Below are 19,814 nucleotides of genomic sequence, written 5' to 3'. Positions count from 1 at the left end.
ACAAAGCACTGAAATTATTCCTCATTATAAAAACCTGGCCAAGAAGAACGTTTTTTAACTGCATAATAATAGACAGGCGACAAAAAACCCTTAAAAATAGTCCATTCAATATGGAGAATCAGTGTGTAGCAGCTACTTCACAAAAGTTGTAACCTTGTAACCTAATCTTATTTTTCTTCTTTCATTTTGTATTTGTTTTTATTAAATTGAGTACTTTATACACAAAAAAATGTATAAAAATTGAAAACACATTTCTGTAATAAAAATCGGACACCGTACTGACTTTGCTTGGCAGAAATAACCGATTTTGTTTCATTTCAAGTAAGAAGAAACTCGAAAGGTGTGTTCACGGAGGAATTGTGACATTTCCGATAGCCTTGAATGCAGCAGACCCTCGGCACGGTGAGGAGGTGCTGCAGTTTCAAACGGACTTTATTCCGTCCTCGGGCTCAGTGCGCGAGGCTGACACGCGCTGCTGCACTAATAAGTTTTTACCCTGAAGAACACTTGCGGATTATTCTCGTGTTTTATTTCGTTTTCCCTCCTAGAGAAGTGCAACAGGTGCGGCAGAGGGGACACTTTTAAAAGTTTGAAAATAATGCTGCTGACGGAATACACCAGCCCGAGAGGACACGACAAGTGGATTTTACGCACCGAGCTTCGTGCGCTGGACGCTGGAGACAGCCACACGTTTGTCGTACACCGGAGAACCGCTCTTTGCTCTGTGTTTGTTCACGTTGTCACGGACATTTTCTACCTCATGATGCCACTTTTTCTGGCGTCTGTGAATTATCGGAAGGAAACGGTGTAAAAACAAAAACAAAAAAACAACAACGACAACAAAATGTTAGAGGGTCGTTACATTTAGTGGAACGTGACAGCCGGAGATGAACTTTCTCCGTAATGATTGCAGGAGCTCTGGTGAATGATTGACAGCTGCTCGCAGGATCAACTGGATTTACCGTCAAGACTTCAGCTTATGCTTTAACCATTAAGAGGCTGTTTATGTCCTGATTTATCCACCAGAAGAAGAAAGTTCTCAGTCAGGTTTCTGAGATGACCACGCAGTAAAAGGACTCTTGTATTAGATTTCTTCGTTAAATGACTCCAAATGAATCGTTGTGAATTTTAATATTTATTTATGGCATCTACAATGAGACACATGCCGTGGCCCCTCATAACGCTGCTGCTGCTCCTCCACTCCCCTGGCTTCACATTAGGTGCTTCTAAGGATCTGGTGTGTGAGCCCATAACTGTGCCCATGTGTCGGGGCATTGGTTACAACCTGACCCACATGCCCAATCAGTTTAACCACGACACCCAGGAAGAGGTGGGCCTGGAGGTCCACCAGTTCTGGCCCCTGGTCCGGATCCGCTGCTCCCCGGACTTACTCTTCTTCCTGTGCAGCATGTACACACCAATCTGCCTGCCAGATTACCGCAAGCCGCTCCCACCCTGCCGCTCGGTGTGTGAACGAGCCAAACGGGGCTGCTCGCCTCTCATGAGTCAGTATGGCTTTGAGTGGCCCGAGAGGATGAGCTGTGAGCAGCTGCCACAGCTAGGGGACGAGACCCTGTGCATGGACCAGAACAGCAGCGAGACCACCACTCTGGCTCCCCCGTTCCCCAAGCCCACCCCTAAGGGCAGGACTAGACCACCGAGCCCCCCGCAGTGCGACAGGGAGTGCCGCTGCAGAGAGCCGCTGATCCCCATCATGAGGGAGTCTCACAGCCTGTATGGCCGGGTCCAGACTGGCCCGCAGCTCAACTGCGCCCAGCCCTGCCACCTGCCTTTCTTCTCGCCAGATGAGCACGCCTTTACTAGCTTCTGGGTGGGACTGTGGTCGGTGCTGTGCTTCATCTCCACCTTGACAACTGTTGCCACCTTTCTCATTGACATGGAACGCTTCAAGTACCCAGAGAGGCCCATCATCTTCCTGGCTGCCTGCTACCTCTTTGTCTCCTTGGGTTACATCATCCGGCTGGTGGCAGGTCATGAGCGAGTGGCGTGTGGCGCCAGCGGCGACCACCTACACATCCTCTACGACACCAATGGCCCCGCTCTCTGCACCCTCGTCTTCTTGCTGGTGTACTTCTTCGGCATGGCCAGCTCCATCTGGTGGGTGGTGCTGTCCTTCACCTGGTTTCTGGCCGCAGGGATGAAGTGGGGCAGCGAGGCCATCGCGGGATACTCACAGTATTTCCACCTCGCCGCTTGGCTCATCCCCAGCGTCAAGACCATCGTGGTGCTGGCTCTCAGCTCTGTGGACGGGGACCCTGTGGCTGGAATCTGCTATGTGGGGAACCAGAGTCTGGAGAATCTGAGGGGATTTGTGCTCGCACCTCTTGTGGTTTACCTCTTCACCGGATCGCTTTTCTTACTCGCCGGCTTCGTTTCTCTGTTCCGCATCAGGAGCATCATCAAGCAAGGTGGCACCAAGACGGACAAACTGGAGCGGCTGATGATTCGCATCGGGCTCTTTACGGTGCTGTACACTGTCCCCGCCACTATTGTGGTGGCCTGCCTGGTGTATGAGCAGCACTACCGGCCCGGCTGGGAGCGAGCTTTGGCCTGCCTCTGCCCGTCCGAACGCCAGCGCTTGGGACTAGGCCCGGACTACGCCGTCTTCATGCTCAAATATTTCATGTGCTTAGTGGTGGGCATCACCTCAGGAGTCTGGATTTGGTCGGGAAAAACTTTAGAGTCCTGGAGGAGGTTTGTGGCTCGATGCTGTCCCTGTTGGCCACAGAAAGCCACCGCTCCACCCTCCATGTACAGTGAGGCCAGTACTGCTTTAACTGGACATACTGGAACTGGGCTGACATCAGGGATCTACCATAAAGCTGTTCCGCCTCATATATGAGCTTTTAAGAGGACTCGTGTACAGCCACATCTCCCAGTATCCAAACACAGACTGGGATTGTGGACATATATCAGAACTGTGAGCTAGACCTGCTTTCCTTGGACGTAGAGCTCAAACCTTTGACTGAACTTGACTGTCACTGAGGAACTAACCTTTGAGTTAAATGGATCCATAATGGAGTCCCACATGCTTCTCCTCATCCTGAGCACTGACAGAGAGAGAAAAAAAACACATATTTATTTATGTATATATTGTACAAATATTTGGTGTTTAAAAAAAAAAGATAACGTGCCATATATTTAGTTTTTAACCAGCTGATGCCACTGCCACAATCATAAGTGTAAGACGCCAGAAAAACAAATCAGATTTGAGCTGTATAAACTCGTGTATAAATGTGCTGTAGTATGTCAGTGTCTGAGTGAATTGTTTTGTATGGTTACAAACTGAAGGTGGGAAAAGGTCCTTATTATGTTGCTTTTTCCCAAAACTAGAGATGAAATTCTTTGAAAGTCTTTTTCTCATTTTAACTGTCTCGTTAAATCACTAAAGTTTCTGTGGGAGGGAATCTAGTTTTGTTCATGTATTGTGAACTAATGCACAATGTTTATGTTAAAGATACAGGATGAAACTTCAGCCCCATCTGCTGGTTCAAAGGGGACCTGCTCACCCCCCACCTCACCCCCAACAGATGAACATTAGACCACAGACCCATCTGAATTTTGTTCTTAGCTGTTGAAAAACATTAATAGCATAAATGACCAATTAATGATTATTCTGTGGTGCCCTGACCTCAGCTCAGTGACCTCTAGAGGTCCTTGGACCTCACTTTGAGAACCACAAAGTGATTTTTATAGCAGTATTTTGCCAGAACAAACAGATGTTAGGGTTAGACTCTGTACAGTAAAGGTCACCTTAGACTCTGGAAAACTAAACTAGCCACGTTTAACAAATAACCAAGACATAGTTTAATCCATAGTTTAAATCTATAGAAGTAAAAAGTAACAATTTAAATTTTCCCAGGTTGTTATTTATCTTGTTCTGTTTGGGATTTGGACTGCTGGATGAAGAAAACAAGCACTTTGAAAAATCTTCTTTTTGAACAATGTCACAATTTAAAAGCTCTTTTGCTTAATAGTTAATTAACTGAGGAACTTAGACTGTACCTGTATTTTGAGTTTTTCTCATGTAAGTAAGAACCAAACCCTCTTACGTTGTTTGCATGGCTCTGTGGTCTAATGTAAGTTATCTGTTTGACAACTTGACAAAAACTGACTTTCAGAAGTCACACTCACTGCACGGTGTACAGTTTACCCAGAAAAGTGTGCATGTGTGGTGGGTGGGGATGGGAGAGAGAGACAGAGAGTGCTAAAGACAACAAAATGAATGACGGTGGACGAGTACAACATGAAACCCGTCTCAGTGCAGAGTGCTACAGCGCCAATGCAGAACTGACTGGACCTGTGACGTTCTGTAATATTTCCATTCATTGTTGATGGTCATTTGTGTTGTTTAGATTACCGTGTGTCCCACATGCTAGATAGCTCTAATTTATTAGTCTGATGTGTGTGAAGGAAATGATTGTATGAGTGATGATGAATGCCAAAAAAAAGAAATGCTTCTAAAACTGATGTGTAGATTAAAGAGTACATGTTGGGGTTTTTTCAGTTTTTACATTGACAGACCTCCTCAAAGGACGTTGATAAAATACTGTAGATTTTGATTCATGTTGTGGAATTAAAAGTGTTGGATCTTGAACGTTGTGCACTGCTTTTTGACTGTGTATGAAGCCCTAAAACATTAACTGACTGCTGAAGAGTGCGCACGAGAGCGCAAAGTTCAACTAGGAAGAAATTAGTTGTTCAGTAACCTGATTTGGAAGTTCTTGCATTCACTAATAATGGCAGTATAGTGGATGTGTAACCATTTGCTGCCCTGTTTATGACAAATTTGTGGAAATACACAACTATTCTACGAAGTCTCACCTACTTCTTGCAAGAGGGTTTCCTTGAATAGATTGCTGATCTCTTGGAATGTGTTGTCACATTGTAGCACCACCCTACATCGTTAAACGTCACAACAAGACACCTATTCATTCTTCATTCATTCCTTCAGCCAGACATATATGTAAATATCAGATGTATGCGAGTAATTGTTACTGATAGCAAGCTGAAAATGCAGCACTTGACCTGAGGGACATTAGAATTTAACAGAAAAATAATAAAGTCCAATGTGTTGGAAGTAAACCATGTGTGGTTTGATGTGGCTTAGATACAGTGTTACAACAGTGTTACAACAGTATTCAACGTATAATCAGGTACTTTTTGGGGGGTGAAAATAACTTTAGAGACGATACAGTTGACGGGAATGTCTGTCTTTAAATAATCCAGGAAGCTATCAGCTGATTAAAAGCAAGATACTGTACTATTGCTATTGTATAAATACATCTACTATTGTATAAATTTTATCTGTTCACTTTCAATATGCACACAGTCCTCTTACACACACTGAAAGCATTTAGGCATGTAGACATGGTCAAGACCACCTACTGAAGTTCAAACTGAGCATTAGAACGGGGGAGAACGTTTCTAAATTACTTTGAATGATTTGGTTCTGAGGTCAGAGAGGGACATCCTGACAATTTAAAGCAACAGTAACTTCCATAACTGCTCATTACAACCAAGGTGTGCAGAAGAGCAGCTTTCAACCTTGTAGGAGATGGGCTACAGTGGCAGAAGACCACACCAGGTATCACTGCTGTCAGCTAAGAACAGGAAACTGAGGTTATGATTTATATGGATTACCAAAATTGGACAATTGCAAAATTAGGATAGTAGGGTCAGAACATAAACATGAAAGCATGGATCAGTCCTGCCTTGTATAAGAGGTTCAGGCTGCTGGTGGTGTAATAGTGTGAGAAATTTATTTTCTTGGCACACTTTGGGTCCTTTACTGCCAACTGAGCATTGTTTAAATGCTGCAGCCTATCTGAGTATTGCTGATGAGCAAATCCATCTTATCCCACACCACATCACAAAAATCAAATCTCAGAACTGGTTTGTTGAACATCACATCACGGTAATCAAATGGCCTCCACAGTCACTGGATGTCAGTCCAACAGAGCACCTTTGGGATGCGGTGGTACAGGAGATTCACATCATGGATGTTCAGCTGACAGATCTGCAGCAACCCTGTGATGCTGTCATGTCAACATGGACCAAAATTTCTGAAGAATGTTTCCAGCACCTTGTTGAATCTTTGCTATGTAGAATTCAGACAGTTCTAAAGACAAAAGGGTCCAACCTGGTAGTAGTACTTTAGTGTCAAGTGAGTGTATATTGTTATGCCACTGAAAGCAACAAAGGATAGATTCAAAAGATGCATTTAACAAACTTTTGCCTATACTTGCAGTACAGTTAACAGAAATTTGCAGGAAACAAGTGCTTTCATATGATCTTTAGACATTTATGCAATCAGAATGATTTACCTAACTCAACTAAGAAAAACTTGTTTCAATTTCACCACTGACAAAAAGAGCCTCATATATATGTTTAAAATTTGAACTGCTTCCTTAAAAAAAAAAAAAAAAAAAAAAAAAAAAGTAGATAAACTGCTTAAACTGGTTTACAATTCAACCATGTAGCCTAGCCACACCTGTTTCTCAGTGTACTCCTAGTGCGAAGTATCAGCTCTACTTTGGACTGCTTGTGTTCTGTGTAACGGTTAAAATCAAATCAAAATGTATTTATATAGCACATATTAAAAACAACAAAGTTGACCATAGTGCTTCACAGTCAGTAAAAGCATGAAACAATTAAAACAAAACAATAAGAAAACAGGGCAGGAAACCATAGGTGACAGCAGAACAAGCCAGATAACAGCCAACTAGTTAGAATCAAAAACCAAAGTACAAAGATATGTTTTAAGACATGATTCAAAAGACTGGATAGACTCAGCAGTACGAATATGAACAGGGAGGTTATTCCAGAGTCTGGGTGCTACCGTTGCAAAGGCTCGGTCACACCTAGGTTGTGCTAGGAGCATCTGAAGATCTTAAGTGCTCTATTGGGATTGTACAAATGGAGGAGTTCGGAAAGATAGCTGGGCGCCAAATTATTTATAATTTTAAAAGTGAACAAAAGAATTTTAAAATATATATGATATTTAACAGGGAGCCAATGTAAGTTGGCTAAAATTGGAGTGATGTGTTCATAGGTTCTAGTACCTGTTAAGAGACGTGCAGCTGCATGTCTGTAAAAACCAAGGACTTACAATATGAGCGATTCTCTGATTCCCTCACAACTGTGGGCTGTTTTTGATTTAGATATCATAATGCCAGCTAAGGTTAATGAATGGTGCATGTTGTGTTTTTCTAATATTCGGCTATAACACAGTGTTTAAACTGAACTCTGGGAAGTCAGGCTCAATATTCTCAACAATGTTTAGAACTTAGCTGATCGTAAAGACACAACATAAAAGACAATAAACCACATTTGTTACATGATTAGTGTTTATTTAAAATACTCCATCTGCAAATGTTTTTTTTTCTCAATTAAAAACAAGACAAACTTCACAGCTAGAAGCCTACATAGTAAGCAAAAGAGAAGGGGAGCATCCATCAGTTTGTTTTCCCCCTCAGTATCTGTGTAGTGTGTTCCAAACCTTAGCCTGGATGGGTCCTTGGACAAGAACAACACTGGTGATCTGATGGGGGGTGGGGGGTGGGGAATGAGGATCTAAGGAACTTAATACTGAGGCTGACCTGCATATACCCAACTTCCATATGGAGCCATTAATTTTCAAATACTGATCCAGAGTCAGTAAACAGCCTTGTTTGATCACCCGTGGTATACACAACTTAACACCAAATTGCAAATGGCACTCCTGATTTTCCTGTCACAAAACAGCTGACTGAGAAGACGTCAGCCAGCTCCCACACGGTGATAACAGCTCAGTGTCTTGTAATATGAGACATGGTGGATGTTCAATCCTGATGGACAGAAAAATGTACTCGAAACATATCGACAGTAAACATGTCTGAGTTACAGTCGCCACAGTAACTTCTGGTATTAAATCTAATTTACAACAAAGATCATTTTGCATTTTTTTGTGGCTAAAGGAAAAAAAGGATACATTTGGTGAAAGTTTATATTTATATACTGTTAAGGAATCCCAGGAAATGACCAACCAACATTAACTTCACTATGCTATACCACTCAAGCATGATTTCAATCTTCATTAACAAAAAAAACCAAAACAAAACAATTCGCCACATCTGAACAATCTAACATTTGCTGGTTTTGGTCTTTCGTGGAATACGGTGACAGTAACAACAAATATAACTCACCACTCTCTTCATCCTTTAAGGCTGCATGAAGTAATTCAAACACTTTTGTAGAAAAGAAAAAAATAGAAACTAAAGTGTATTTCAGACAGATGATGAACTCAATCATTCATGTTCAATGTGTTCTCTCAGAAGTGATAGACATAACAAATAAATAAAGGACTTGTAAAAACAACAGTCAAATGATAATGCTTCAGATAAGGTAAACACCTATAATTTAACAATCACGCACGTCTACAGCTGTAATGTAAATTACCGTGTGGACAGGTCATACAGTGGCGTTTTTGTCCTTGCCTGATAACTCTGTGGGTAATGCTTTCTGGGGCTGGCTGTGGGTTAGCTGAACTTTGGAGGTCAGAGGGCAGCAGTCTATGAGAGCACAGCATTGGAGCGTCGTATACCTATCAGGTTGTCTGCGCTGAGAGATCGCCTCATTGCGGCTCGACTGAGGTCCTTGTACTTGTCTTCACATAGTCTTGAAATGGCCTAGAGGAGCATTATCAAAGCACAATTACTCAAAAGTCACACACAGATGGACTAGATCATTTTGATTTAACCAGGTGGTTTGAATTAAAGGTATCTAATGATTAGTAAATGATAAAACAGCCTTTGTTGCACTTTAAAAATCCAGGTCATGAGCAAAAAAGCTACGTAAGAAATTTCTCAGACTGTTTTCAGAGGGTGGTTCTTCCTACTGTACTAATCACTAACACTTTTATTAGTTCAATTAAATCCTGCTTGTAAATCGTGCCATAGAAACAGTTGCCAAAATAAACAGCCTTTAACTTGAGAATACAGAGTATCCACCAGCAACTCCTAATCTGAGGCAGCGTTAGATGAGTATTACAGACGGATGTTCTGTAGTCTCTGGAAGGAAGCTTACCTCTAGTTTCTGGGCACGCTGGTTGTTGAGGGGTTCCAGAGGGAAACTGAGGTTGTTGTCATCGGCCAGCTGTCGCAGGTCAAAGTAGTACTTGGCGTAGACGCTGGCCGGCACATTGATGTTAAATTGCAGAAGTTCCAGGAAGTGGCGCTCCATCTCATTCCTAGAGATCAGGAAGACACCTTAGGGTTATTCCCAACAGTCAAAACCTGGGACGTAATTTGGACTGTAAGGTATGAGTGTGTGTAAAAAAATAGAGCCCATTTTTTCCCCTAGGAAAGAACAGCCTAGTCAACCAGTCTCAAAGTTAAAAAAAATAATTGCATTTTACATAATTTGTGACACGGTAGGAGACATTTGAAAAGATTGATCAGAATCACACTTGTTTTTGCAACCTGCTTTTTGAAACTTCAAGCGGCTGGTTATGGATAGAGGTGGGCGTACCGATTCAAATATTAATAGTACTGTTGCTATTGCTAGTGGTTTTGGTATTGAATAGATACATACTGAACTTAAGCGACACAAAGTATCAACTGAATTGAGTTATTTTTTTTAAAAACTGTAATATAATAAAGAAAAACAAAATCACAACTTATTAACCATGACAAATGTCTATTTTTTGTGTTGACTATCATGTTTATGTTATTTGTAGACTATAGCACATCTAAACAGCAGAAGATGACAGAAGTGCTTTAAAGACAGACATTTAAAATTCATGAAAAACTTCAGTGTGTTGTTGTTTTGATTTTTTTAATTATTGTGAAAACTGAAAATCAGTTATTTAGTGATCATTACAATTATGTTGAGAATTCATCCCAGAACTCATGACACGGTCTCTTCATTACATAAGCTGCCTTTATTGTTTAAAAATATTGGCACTGGCCCTGGGCAGCATGGTAGCACGGTGGTTAGCACTGTTGCCGCACAGCAAGAAGGTCCTGAGTTCAATTCCACCATCATGCCAGGGTCTTTCTATGTGGAGTTTGCATGTTCTCCCCGGGTACTCCGGCTTCCTCCCACCATCCAAAGACATGCAGCTTATGGGGATGGGTTAATTAATTAATCCAAATTGCCCATAGGTGTGAGTGTGAATGGTTGTCTGTGTCTCTATGTGTTAGCCCTGCGGCAGACTGGCAGCCTGTCCAGGGCGTACCCTGCCTCTTGCCCTATGACAGCTGGGATAGGCTCCAGCGCGACCCTGAAAAGGATAAGTGGAAGCGGATGGATGGTACTGGCCCTGTATTTAGATGGTATCGGATCAATATTAAAATTTGTAGTATCACACAGCACTAGTTGTTGCGACAGCCTTGATTAGTAGCAGGTGGATGAGTAATATGTTGAAGTAAATAGTCAACTACAGTTGTGCATTAAGGGAATATTAATATTTAGCTTAGACAATTTCTCCTGCAAGCACAACATCTGAAAGTTCCTAGTATACAATATCTTTTCAGTGAAAAGCCACTGTAAACTAATCCCCCAAAACAACCACTGCAAAAGTTCCTTTTTGTACTTGTTCACAGAAAAGGGGACCAGGGTCCAACTGACAGGTAAGAAACAACTTCTCAATAAGACATTTTGATGAGTTCTGCTTGTTTAGCAAGCAGCAGTGAAGACGACATGATTTGAAGAAACAAAAGCAGACAGGACAAACCTCTCTCTACACAAACTTTTATATTCAGTCACTTTCAGCTTTAAAACTCATCTCTCTGAAGATGGAATCTGATATATCTTTATAAAGGTCTCACACTCACACGTGGGTAATCAGACATCCAGGCACTTAGCTGGAGTATCACAGCTCATCCTTTTCAAGACTACAACCTCCATCATCCTTCCTCATCATCACAGTCACGAGTAAAATCTAAGGGAGGTGGTCGCCAAGGAGACAGCATCCAAGATGCTTTGTTGGTCAGCAAAGGTGGTGAGAGTGAGTGTGTGAGTGTGTGTGTGATGTCTGGTCTCCCGGGGCAACTAATGGAACGGGCGAGAGCCAGGACCATTATGTAGAAGCAGTGAGAGCACTTGAGACCCTCCTCTCCATTTCTCTCCGTCTCTGTTTCTCTCTCTCCCTCTACTCCTCTTCCCATCCCTCCATCCAGACCGGGCCGGGATCACAAAGACACTTCAGAGGAAGCAATGAAAACAGGGCACAGACAGGATAGGTCAGACGTATGAGAGGGATGGGGGCTCGCAGAGAGAGCGCACACGCTTCTTTCCAAATCACAAAAAAACAAGGAGGCACTTTCGACCTCTTTCACAAACACACGCATATGAGCGCGCACACACGAAAAGCAATTGTAGGAAATAAAGCCTGGGTCTTCCAAGTGCAGCCTCTCGACTCTTATAGCCTGACAGACAGCACAGATTGCTGTGGCTTCTCTCCATCCCCGTATTTCATCTGTCTGCTTTAAGTGCACCCTTGTTGATGTATTCCTTTTATTTATTTATTTATTGGTGATGATGGTAGTGGGGCGGATTGAGCATTATTAACAAACAATTTTCTTAGCCAGACAGCAAAAAACAAATAAATAAATTATTAAATCAACACATTTCTTCATTTTCTCATTGCATGTGCGTTTCCTGGAGCTTTCCCCACCTGAACATGCCAACAACCCACATTTTGGCACCCCAGAGTTCACCAAGAACAAACCCAAACAAGTACCCAATAAAGATTTTGGGTACTTGTATGTTCTCTCAACCTCTCAAACAGACCCGAGGATATTTGGAACAATGTTGATTCAGTGACAGCGGCATCTCTTTCCAAACCCAAAGGGGGAAATCAGCTTTGTACACGGCCTTAGGAGGTGCTAAATGGGGACGGTGCTCTTCTTCATAGCTGGATTTATCAAACACTTTCTTTCAAATTTAAGTGAAATGTTACAATTATGTTTCAGAAGCGATGTTCTGAAAGTGTGCATCATATTCAAGCTTCTACCCACATCTTCTCTGTATTTTCATTCCACTTACAAGTGCTTGAAACAGCTATTACCACATTTCATTTCTAACATGTCTGCTAGCAAACTAGTTTTGACTGAATGCACTCTGATCGTGGTGCTTCACACGGGCCTGCAAGATACCAGTACAGCAGAATGAAAAGACTCTGTTTGGTTCCACAGTCGGTATGCTGTTTGATCAGTCAGTACCAGGAAAAACAAGGATTTCCTTGATAAATTCACTCCTTCATTTGAATTGTTATTATTCTAAACCCTTGAGTAAGATTTGCCTTGATATGTGTACTTAAAGCACTAAATCTGCTTTACATTCTTGGTAATATTTGACATTACTATTTTAACATGTATTTTCTGAACAAGTTGATTGATCTTCTCTACAGAAATTAGAGTTCACCAAGGATGTGACTATATTAACAGGAAACAGGTTACTAAATCCAGTGGTTCTTTTACAGTCACCATGTTCTCATTTTTCAGATCACTTGTACAACTTACATGTCCTCCACAGTGATGTCTTTTAGGATCTGGCAGTAGTCGACATTCCACACAGCTTGGTCATCCCAGACTTTAGAAGCCAGTAAGATGGCTCCCAGGACAATGCGCTTCCAGTTGGCGGGGCAGATATCCAGCTCAGCGTAGGTCAGCAGGCGCTCCAGGTACACCTTGAGGACGAAGAATGTTAAAAGCTTCAGAGGTTTTAATAATTCCTTTGCTAGTTCACTACAATTAGTCAGGAACAATAGTCTGGTTGTGTGTATCTGTACTGAGCAAAATCCCTATATGCACCTTCCAGACTACTTAGACTACTTTTACAGTATGTATCCACACTGTATTTCTGTTCTAATAACAATGATTATGTGACAAGCCAACAGCCACAACAGCACCACTACAAAACTACAAAGATGTGTTGTTGTTTTTTTGCCATTTTGAAAACAGAATACTGAGTTTTCATTTTTGCAACAGCTGAAAATAATAAATAAATAAGCAAAACACTACTTTCCAAAATACCCAGCCTGTAGGATGATATAAACTGAAAGTAAATATAGGGATTGAGCTAGAAAAATTCAGGAATCCTACTCTGACAGCTCTGACTTAAAAGTGAGTGTCTTTTGTCTTCATACTGACGATCAACTGTCATTTCTGCTATTTGGGAAAACAGCATAAATGCAGGCGTTCACTGCCATCTGGTGGCCATTTAATACAACATCAAAGTACTCAACAACAAAAACCTCCACAGCTGTGTTCATGTCACTCAGGTTATCTTCAGTACAGACAAACACGATGCTGAGCACAACTTGAATTAATATCCACTTGGTGATCTTTGTGTGTTTGATTAAATTCTGATACTGTAGAAGTACACCATGGCATGAGCTCCATCCAAAAAAACAAAATAAAAAACAAACCCAGACAGAAATCAAAAACAATATAAAAAAAGGAAAAAAGGATTAAAACAATATAAACACACTGGGTGAAATCAAATATGCAGTGTGCAATGCAATTACTGTTGTAAATGTGATAAATAACTCAAGACACCACTTACAAGAGTGACGATGGCACATTCTGCAGTCAGCTGTGCAGCACTGAAGAGTGTCCTGACGAAGCGGTAGATCAGTTTGTGTTCTGGGTCTACATATGCGTAGTCATCAGGCACTGGCTCTCTCTGCATGAGGTGAAAAATACACACTTGTCTGACAGAAGCAACAAAGGTCTAACAACAATCAGGTCACATTTGTTTGTTTGGGGTTATTTTTTTGTAGCTCAGTAATTCATCTGAAAGTCTGGAGCCAAAAGCTGTGTGGAAACGCACCACAACAAGCTGGATGTGTCAGGCATGATGCAATGATTACATTCTTAAGTATAGAAAATTGATTGGTGAAAAAGAAGCTGTGCCATTTAGCTGCTGAAATCCATTATTAATGGAAACTGTAGAATAAGTTTAACAGTGAAATTTCTTTATTTTCCACTACGATAACTTCAGCTCTGCAAAAAGCACGCTGTAAGGCAGTGAAAAGAAACCACTTCTGCATCTTTATCGCAAATCTACAACTGAATGGAAGTCATTAATGCAGACCGCAAGAGAGGATGTTTTTCTTCCTCATTATGGGTTCTTTTTAAAACAGTGATTCACATCCCTTTTGTGATGCATCACAACTCTTAATAACTTGTGAAGTTTCTAGAAAAACGTGGCCCAGAGAAGACCAGTGGGCAGAGTGCCTACACATGTAAATGTGATGGGTCTTCATACTGACTCACATCAACATGAACGATGTGAGTCTACCACCATTATTGAGCTGGAGAGCTGGTTAATTTCATTAACATGCTCACCGACAAGGGGTGCAACTTCTCATCAAAGATGTCCAGTGACCTGTCCGAGTCCCTACAGCACAAGCAATACATCAGTCAATATACTTCACAGGCACACTAGTTTTAATAAAATAATCTGCCAAAAGTTACACGATAGTAATCAAATCCAACATTTACACATACCTGTTTTTGATGTGGTAGTATATTGCTAAAGTGACACTGAAAGAGAAAGAAAAAACCCCCGATTAGTTTAATAGCTACAACCTCAGTGTGACACTAGCATCGTGTGTGCATGTGTATTAGAGCTTATAGTGTGACAAAATATCTGACACATTCAGCGAGAAGGCTTCATTTAATCACACTCAGATAATCCTGATATAATGATCCACATTCACTGGACTAATGTCATTACAGATTATTGTCGTAAACGAGGGGAAACAACGAGCTTTAGTCATGCATCTGTTTTCTAACACTCCAGGATTACTATGCTCTGATGTAACAGGACTTTTTTTTGAGGGAGGGACCTTTGGACAACACAGCCCTGTGTGTTTGTGTTTCTGAGAGACATTCTCACCATTTGATTGTGCTTTTGAGGTTTGGCTGGCTGACAGTGCTGTCGTCTATGAAGATGGTTGAACAGGAGCTGTATTTCTTTGAGAGTGGACCAGGGGACACCTTCACACATTTAAAAAAACAAAAACAAAAAAATACAACACACAATTAACTGGTGCTCAGGGGACAGACGGTCACGCATGCTTCCTACATTTCCAATTTTTTGAAAGCTCTGTGTTATAATTGTTTTGTTTTAACAATATTTGTGGATCATCTTTGTTTAAATGTTTTCCTCGCTGAAAGTGATTCATTCACTGGCAATAAACGCAAATGAAGCCCTCTACAATATGAAATGCACAAGCTAATAGCCCATAAATTAAGTTCATAAGTTACATTTAATTACTGGTAGTTATATTAAAGTCACCATTAGGATATTAAAAACCAAGCTTAGTGTGATTGATTTTTTTTTTAAATATTAAAAGCACAAATTTAATGTAAATTTTCAAAACACTTACATGACTGACGTGGTTTATGTGGTTGCTTTTCCTCTTGTCTCGTACTGCAAAAGAATTAAAATGTTCAACAAAGACTAAAAGCAGCATCAATCACAGAAGACTAATTGTAATACCACAGCACTTAACAGCCTTTTCACACTCAAGAATCATGTAAAATAAATTATAGTTAGATGAGTTTATTTACATTTGTTTAGATATTTTTCCTGTAAATATACCATATATACTTATTCAACTATGTCTTGGACACATAACTCATAATGCATAGGTTAGCAAACCATTAAAAGTGATTTATTTTGTATTTTCCTTATAAAATTCTAAAACTCTTCTGAGACCCTTTCAAGTAATCGCCAACTTGGTTTTTTAAATGATACATCTTAGTCTTAAACTCTACAGTGAAGAAAGTGATGAATTTTTAAAAGACACTTATGTATCTGCAGAGCAGCAGCTATAACAATAGGACCTATAACTAAGGTCTCAGCCAGGACAGAGTGTTGTAATTTCACCCAACAGTTACCGGTGCTGTTCTCTGAGGGTGTAGCTGAACATCTCACAACTAGGGGAGCTGGCAGGTTAAAGACCACTGAATTTCAAACATTTGCTCAAGTGAAAAGATGTGTGCATGTTTTCTGTTAACTGGGATTTAGATGAAGACAGTTTGTGTGAATCACTGCTGTGTGAGTGTCATGTTATGATTGCTCACCGTCTGTCTGGGACTTGCTAAGGAAGATGGTGCTTGCTCGGGCGTGGTCCGATGGATTAGACTCCAAGGCCAGCTCTGATACAACAAAAGCAAGAAAAGCATTTAAATGTTCATTATTAGTGGCTGGTGTGGAGCATTTAGCTCCTGTTTCTGCATTAATAAATCCAAAGAAAAACCATAAAGTTGTGAGCTAACAAAACCATCAAACACTTATAAGATCACACAGTGTATTTATGTAAATCATCATCATCATCATAAATAGTGGAGAATAATGTAATAAATACAGTTTTTTAATCTTTTAAAGACAAACAAGACATGAAGCTCAGAACAGATTAGAGAGACTGGGAACCTGTTTGTGCTTATGTGTTGGAGGTTTAAAGCCTCCAACACATCTGACTTAGAAGAACTAAATGTAATCTTGTTGCCTGACAGGTGGATTGTGTGCAAAATTTCAATTAAAGCATTACAATTACAATGACCTTTACTCCTTAAATCCAATTTGCCCGAGTACTATTAGCAAATGCAACGGCATTACTGTCCAATTACTTTTTCAGTTTACTGTGCAAATACAGAGACTATCAAGGACACAAGCACTATGTTAAAACTTTTCACTACATTTAAAACAAAACCTCTGGTTTTCAAAACAACTTAGACATTAAACAGAGCACAAGTGTCATTAGTTTGATTTGCTGGCACTGGTTCATAGACGTCCACAACTTAGAAATCCGTTTTCTCCAAATTCATGCAGACGGCACATTACATAAAATACAAGGGATTAGGTGATAGAAGCATTTGTTAAGGGAGTACCATAAGGAATGCACGACAGATTGCTGGCCTGATCCCCCCCCTCCCACTCCCACTTTCACCCTGCCAACAGCTGGTCTCACAAACTACACTCACAACTGTCCATAACCTCATAAATGGAATAAACTGTGCAAGCTGGGGAATCAATAAAGAGTGGCGACATAAGGACTGAGCTTGGGTCTACATCACACAGAAATATCTGAGATACTTTCCTGATCGGGGTCTGTACCACAGCATGAAATTACAGTGTGGGCATCAAAACTAAGAGGGGTACAACACTTAATATGTACTTTTTATTCTGTAACATTGTGTTCAACCACTACCTGCTTAAAGACACATTAAGATGAAGTTATTTCCTAAGGAATATGTAAATTTCATGCGTGAACATAAAAATGTCATGCAAAAAAAGAAAATACTAAACACATTTGGGTATTTTTTTTTTTTTTTGTGTGTGTCTCAGTTTCTTTATTTTTACCTTTTCAAGTTTCAGCACACAGTAGATTGCAGAAATTGATTCCAAGTAACCAAGATATCAAAAAGCTTGTTTTCACATTTGATGTCTAACTTTTGTATGTAATGCCAATATGATCAATATAATGCAGTGGATAAATGGTGCCAAGAATGTCCTAATTAAAAAGGCCAGTTTTGCCACTGGCATGGTAATAAATACAGATGTGTAACTAGGCAATAACCAAAGTGGGTGTGGTGTGTGCATGTTGTCCCTACAGTTGTGAAACACTATTATTACTTAGTTCTTGGATGATCTTTCGCTTTCGATTCATCCCGTGGGTCAATATTAACAGAAGTGTGTGCATACATGATGTAGCCTGCATACAGTCATCTAAGTTTGCGTGTGTGCTTGGGAGTCACACAAAGATCATTCTGCACTGTGCCAGTGGGTGGATTAGGATGAGCCTCCCTGTAAACAAACAAATATGGGTGTAGTGTTTCACAGGCCCAGATACTGAAAAGTAAAACGGGAGTTAAAGCTATAAAGGAATCGTTAAGTGCTGGATGTCTGGCAGGCTCTTACCATCAGGGACCTCTCTGTCGCTTATGTGCTGCAGGTAGGGCACAGTGTCGTCGCTCACTTCGGTGCTGGTCTGGAACTCCTCCAGCCGCTCTGCCGGCAGTCTCGATGGCAGTTTGGGGCTCGACTCCGGAGACACGCAGCATGACACCGTATTCCCCATTCCAAACTGAGCGGAAGCTTCACACGATAGCAGCCAAATCCAAGTAGTGCAAATATATGTAGCTAGCTGAGGTTAGCCTCCCTCGGCCTCATAAACATTACCAGGCTGCACTCAGTACAAGCACATTATCTTTGCGTCCTAAAACGCCGCTCTCCACCAACTCCCAGGAACTGTACTCCTGTCCATTTGTGGCTAAGTAGAGCAGCAGCCGAAGACCAAACAGCCAAAAGCTTTGCCTTTTAGTGGAAAGTCAGACTGGGCGTATGTAACAGTCGATATATTCTCGCCCTAACAAAAGCCGTTCTTAGTTTAAAGCAGCTGGTCCATTCATTCATTCAACATGCCAGAGTTTCGGTGCTAAGTAGCCAACTAGCATTATAGCTAACCAGTTAGCTCGGTTCGTTAACTTTTCTCTGCTCCTCATCAATTCAACTTTGTGGTACCAAGTAAATAAAACAGTCTCTTCAAAATGACCGTGTTACGTCTTGAAAATGTCACATTCCAGCAGACATATTTTACGAGACTTTCCGAGCAATCCCAGAGATGCCCTCTTGCAACTGAGCCCAGTGTGTCGACAAATCCAGTTCGAGGCTTTTGCGGCCTTCTTTGGAAAACAAAGAAAAAAAGATAAAATTCTAAAAGACTAGCCAAGAAATTATCAATGGAGCTGCACTGACAAAGTCTTCTTCCGGTCCATCGTTAGACAACCAACTCTATTCACAATTCCGGACACCCCCATTTGAGTCTCCTCCCTGTCAGATTTGTGCCGTAGGTAGACGCCACTGCCACCATCTGTTGCCGGAGCTCCCAAACGGACAAGCCTTGGCACTGAACGTGGTAGGCCCGCCCACCTCGGAATTCCATGCATTACTATTGGCTAATAAATCAATGGGCGAGCATTTAAACCCTGCTAATTGGTTGTGAAGGCTGTCTATCAAAGAAGATTTAAACTCATGAAATGTAATTACAACGCTCCTATTTTTGTATCGTCACTGATCCACACCCTTTTTTGACAGTGAAAACCGAAGCCCATCCTCTATTGCACTACCTGTCACTCAGTGTATCTTTTGTTATTCAAACAACGCAATAAATTTGGATAGGCAAGCAGGGACTGTAAGTCAGGTGGTATATTTTTTTTAACATGCTACATTTGTTAAATCTTAATTCATTAAACAAATAAGAATGGCTGTTTAATTAAATGTGAAGCCGAAGAGTGAGAGGAAGATTTAGGGATAAAAAAACAAAGCCCTGACAAATATTTAAAGATGAATTCGTGAGCTGATGATAGATTTCCTTACAGGCCACTGAAAACCAGTGTCAGACAGTTTGTATTAAAATGTGGCAGCTCAGACAGAACTTAAATTCACATTCTCTGGTTTCAGAAACAGGATTCCTGACTCCTCTTCCTTCTCACTCTTGGCTGTATGTGATGAAACAGGGAAACCACAGATTGTATTAAAATTTTGCTCAATGATTAAATAAGCAAATGACATAAATCATACACTAGTGTCAATCTGCCAGCAGTATGTTTGTGTATGTTGAATATTTTAATGTGTAAACATGAAATTCTAAGTACAAACAAAGAAAGCCATGTCAGTCATCCAACCCTATTTTTGCAAGATCATGCTGGAGACTATGAAACATACTTCAGCAGACTTCAACTACTTTTTAAGTAAATACCCAATATACTTGAATTTACTTATAAATGGTAAAT

The 19,814-nt window shown here is 40.9% G+C and overlaps 2 protein-coding genes across 2 annotated transcripts; one reads left to right on the top strand and one right to left on the bottom strand.

Moving 5' to 3' along the window:
• Positions 1 to 443: 443 nt before the first annotated feature.
• On the top strand, positions 444 to 4,618 carry fzd5 (frizzled class receptor 5). Its single transcript, XM_084907998.1, has one exon. The coding sequence runs from the start codon at positions 1,142 to 1,144 to the stop codon at positions 2,861 to 2,863; it is 1,722 nt and encodes a 573-aa protein (XP_084764124.1). The 5' UTR covers positions 444 to 1,141; the 3' UTR covers positions 2,864 to 4,618.
• A 2,734-nt stretch (positions 4,619 to 7,352) lies between these two features.
• ccnyl1 (cyclin Y-like 1) lies at positions 7,353 to 18,935 on the bottom strand. The gene is made up of 10 exons (XM_084907999.1): positions 17,941 to 18,935; positions 16,104 to 16,178; positions 15,404 to 15,447; positions 14,911 to 15,011; positions 14,520 to 14,555; positions 14,358 to 14,409; positions 13,573 to 13,692; positions 12,528 to 12,694; positions 9,088 to 9,250; positions 7,353 to 8,690 (listed from the first exon to the last, which is right to left on the bottom strand). Exons 1-10 carry the CDS (start codon positions 18,098 to 18,100, stop codon positions 8,574 to 8,576), a joined length of 1,035 nt encoding a protein of 344 aa, XP_084764125.1. The 5' UTR covers positions 18,101 to 18,935; the 3' UTR covers positions 7,353 to 8,573.
• Positions 18,936 to 19,814: the final 879 nt, after the last annotated feature.

This window comes from Perissodus microlepis, chromosome 16 (genome assembly GCF_051167445.1).
Source record: "Perissodus microlepis isolate ML-2025 ecotype Zambia chromosome 16, ASM5116744v1, whole genome shotgun sequence".
Lineage (NCBI taxonomy): Eukaryota > Metazoa > Chordata > Actinopteri > Cichliformes > Cichlidae > Perissodus > Perissodus microlepis.
The sequence above is the reverse complement of the archived record's forward strand: the minus strand, read 5'-3'. Positions and strand labels throughout refer to the sequence as shown.

Coding starts and splice junctions, on each gene's coding strand:
- fzd5 (XM_084907998.1), top strand. CDS start 1,142: ATGGCATCTACAATGAGACACATGCCGTGGCCCCTCATAACGCTGCTG.
- ccnyl1 (XM_084907999.1), bottom strand. CDS start 18,100: ATGGGGAATACGGTGTCATGCTGCGTGTCTCCGGAGTCGAGCCCCAAA. Junction 15,448..16,103: donor TAGCAAGTCCCAGACAGACG/GTGAGCAATCAT, acceptor ATTCTTTTGCAG/TACGAGACAAGAGGAAAAGC. Junction 9,251..12,527: donor GACATCACTGTGGAGGACAT/GTAAGTTGTACA, acceptor CCTGATCTCTAG/GAATGAGATGGAGCGCCACT.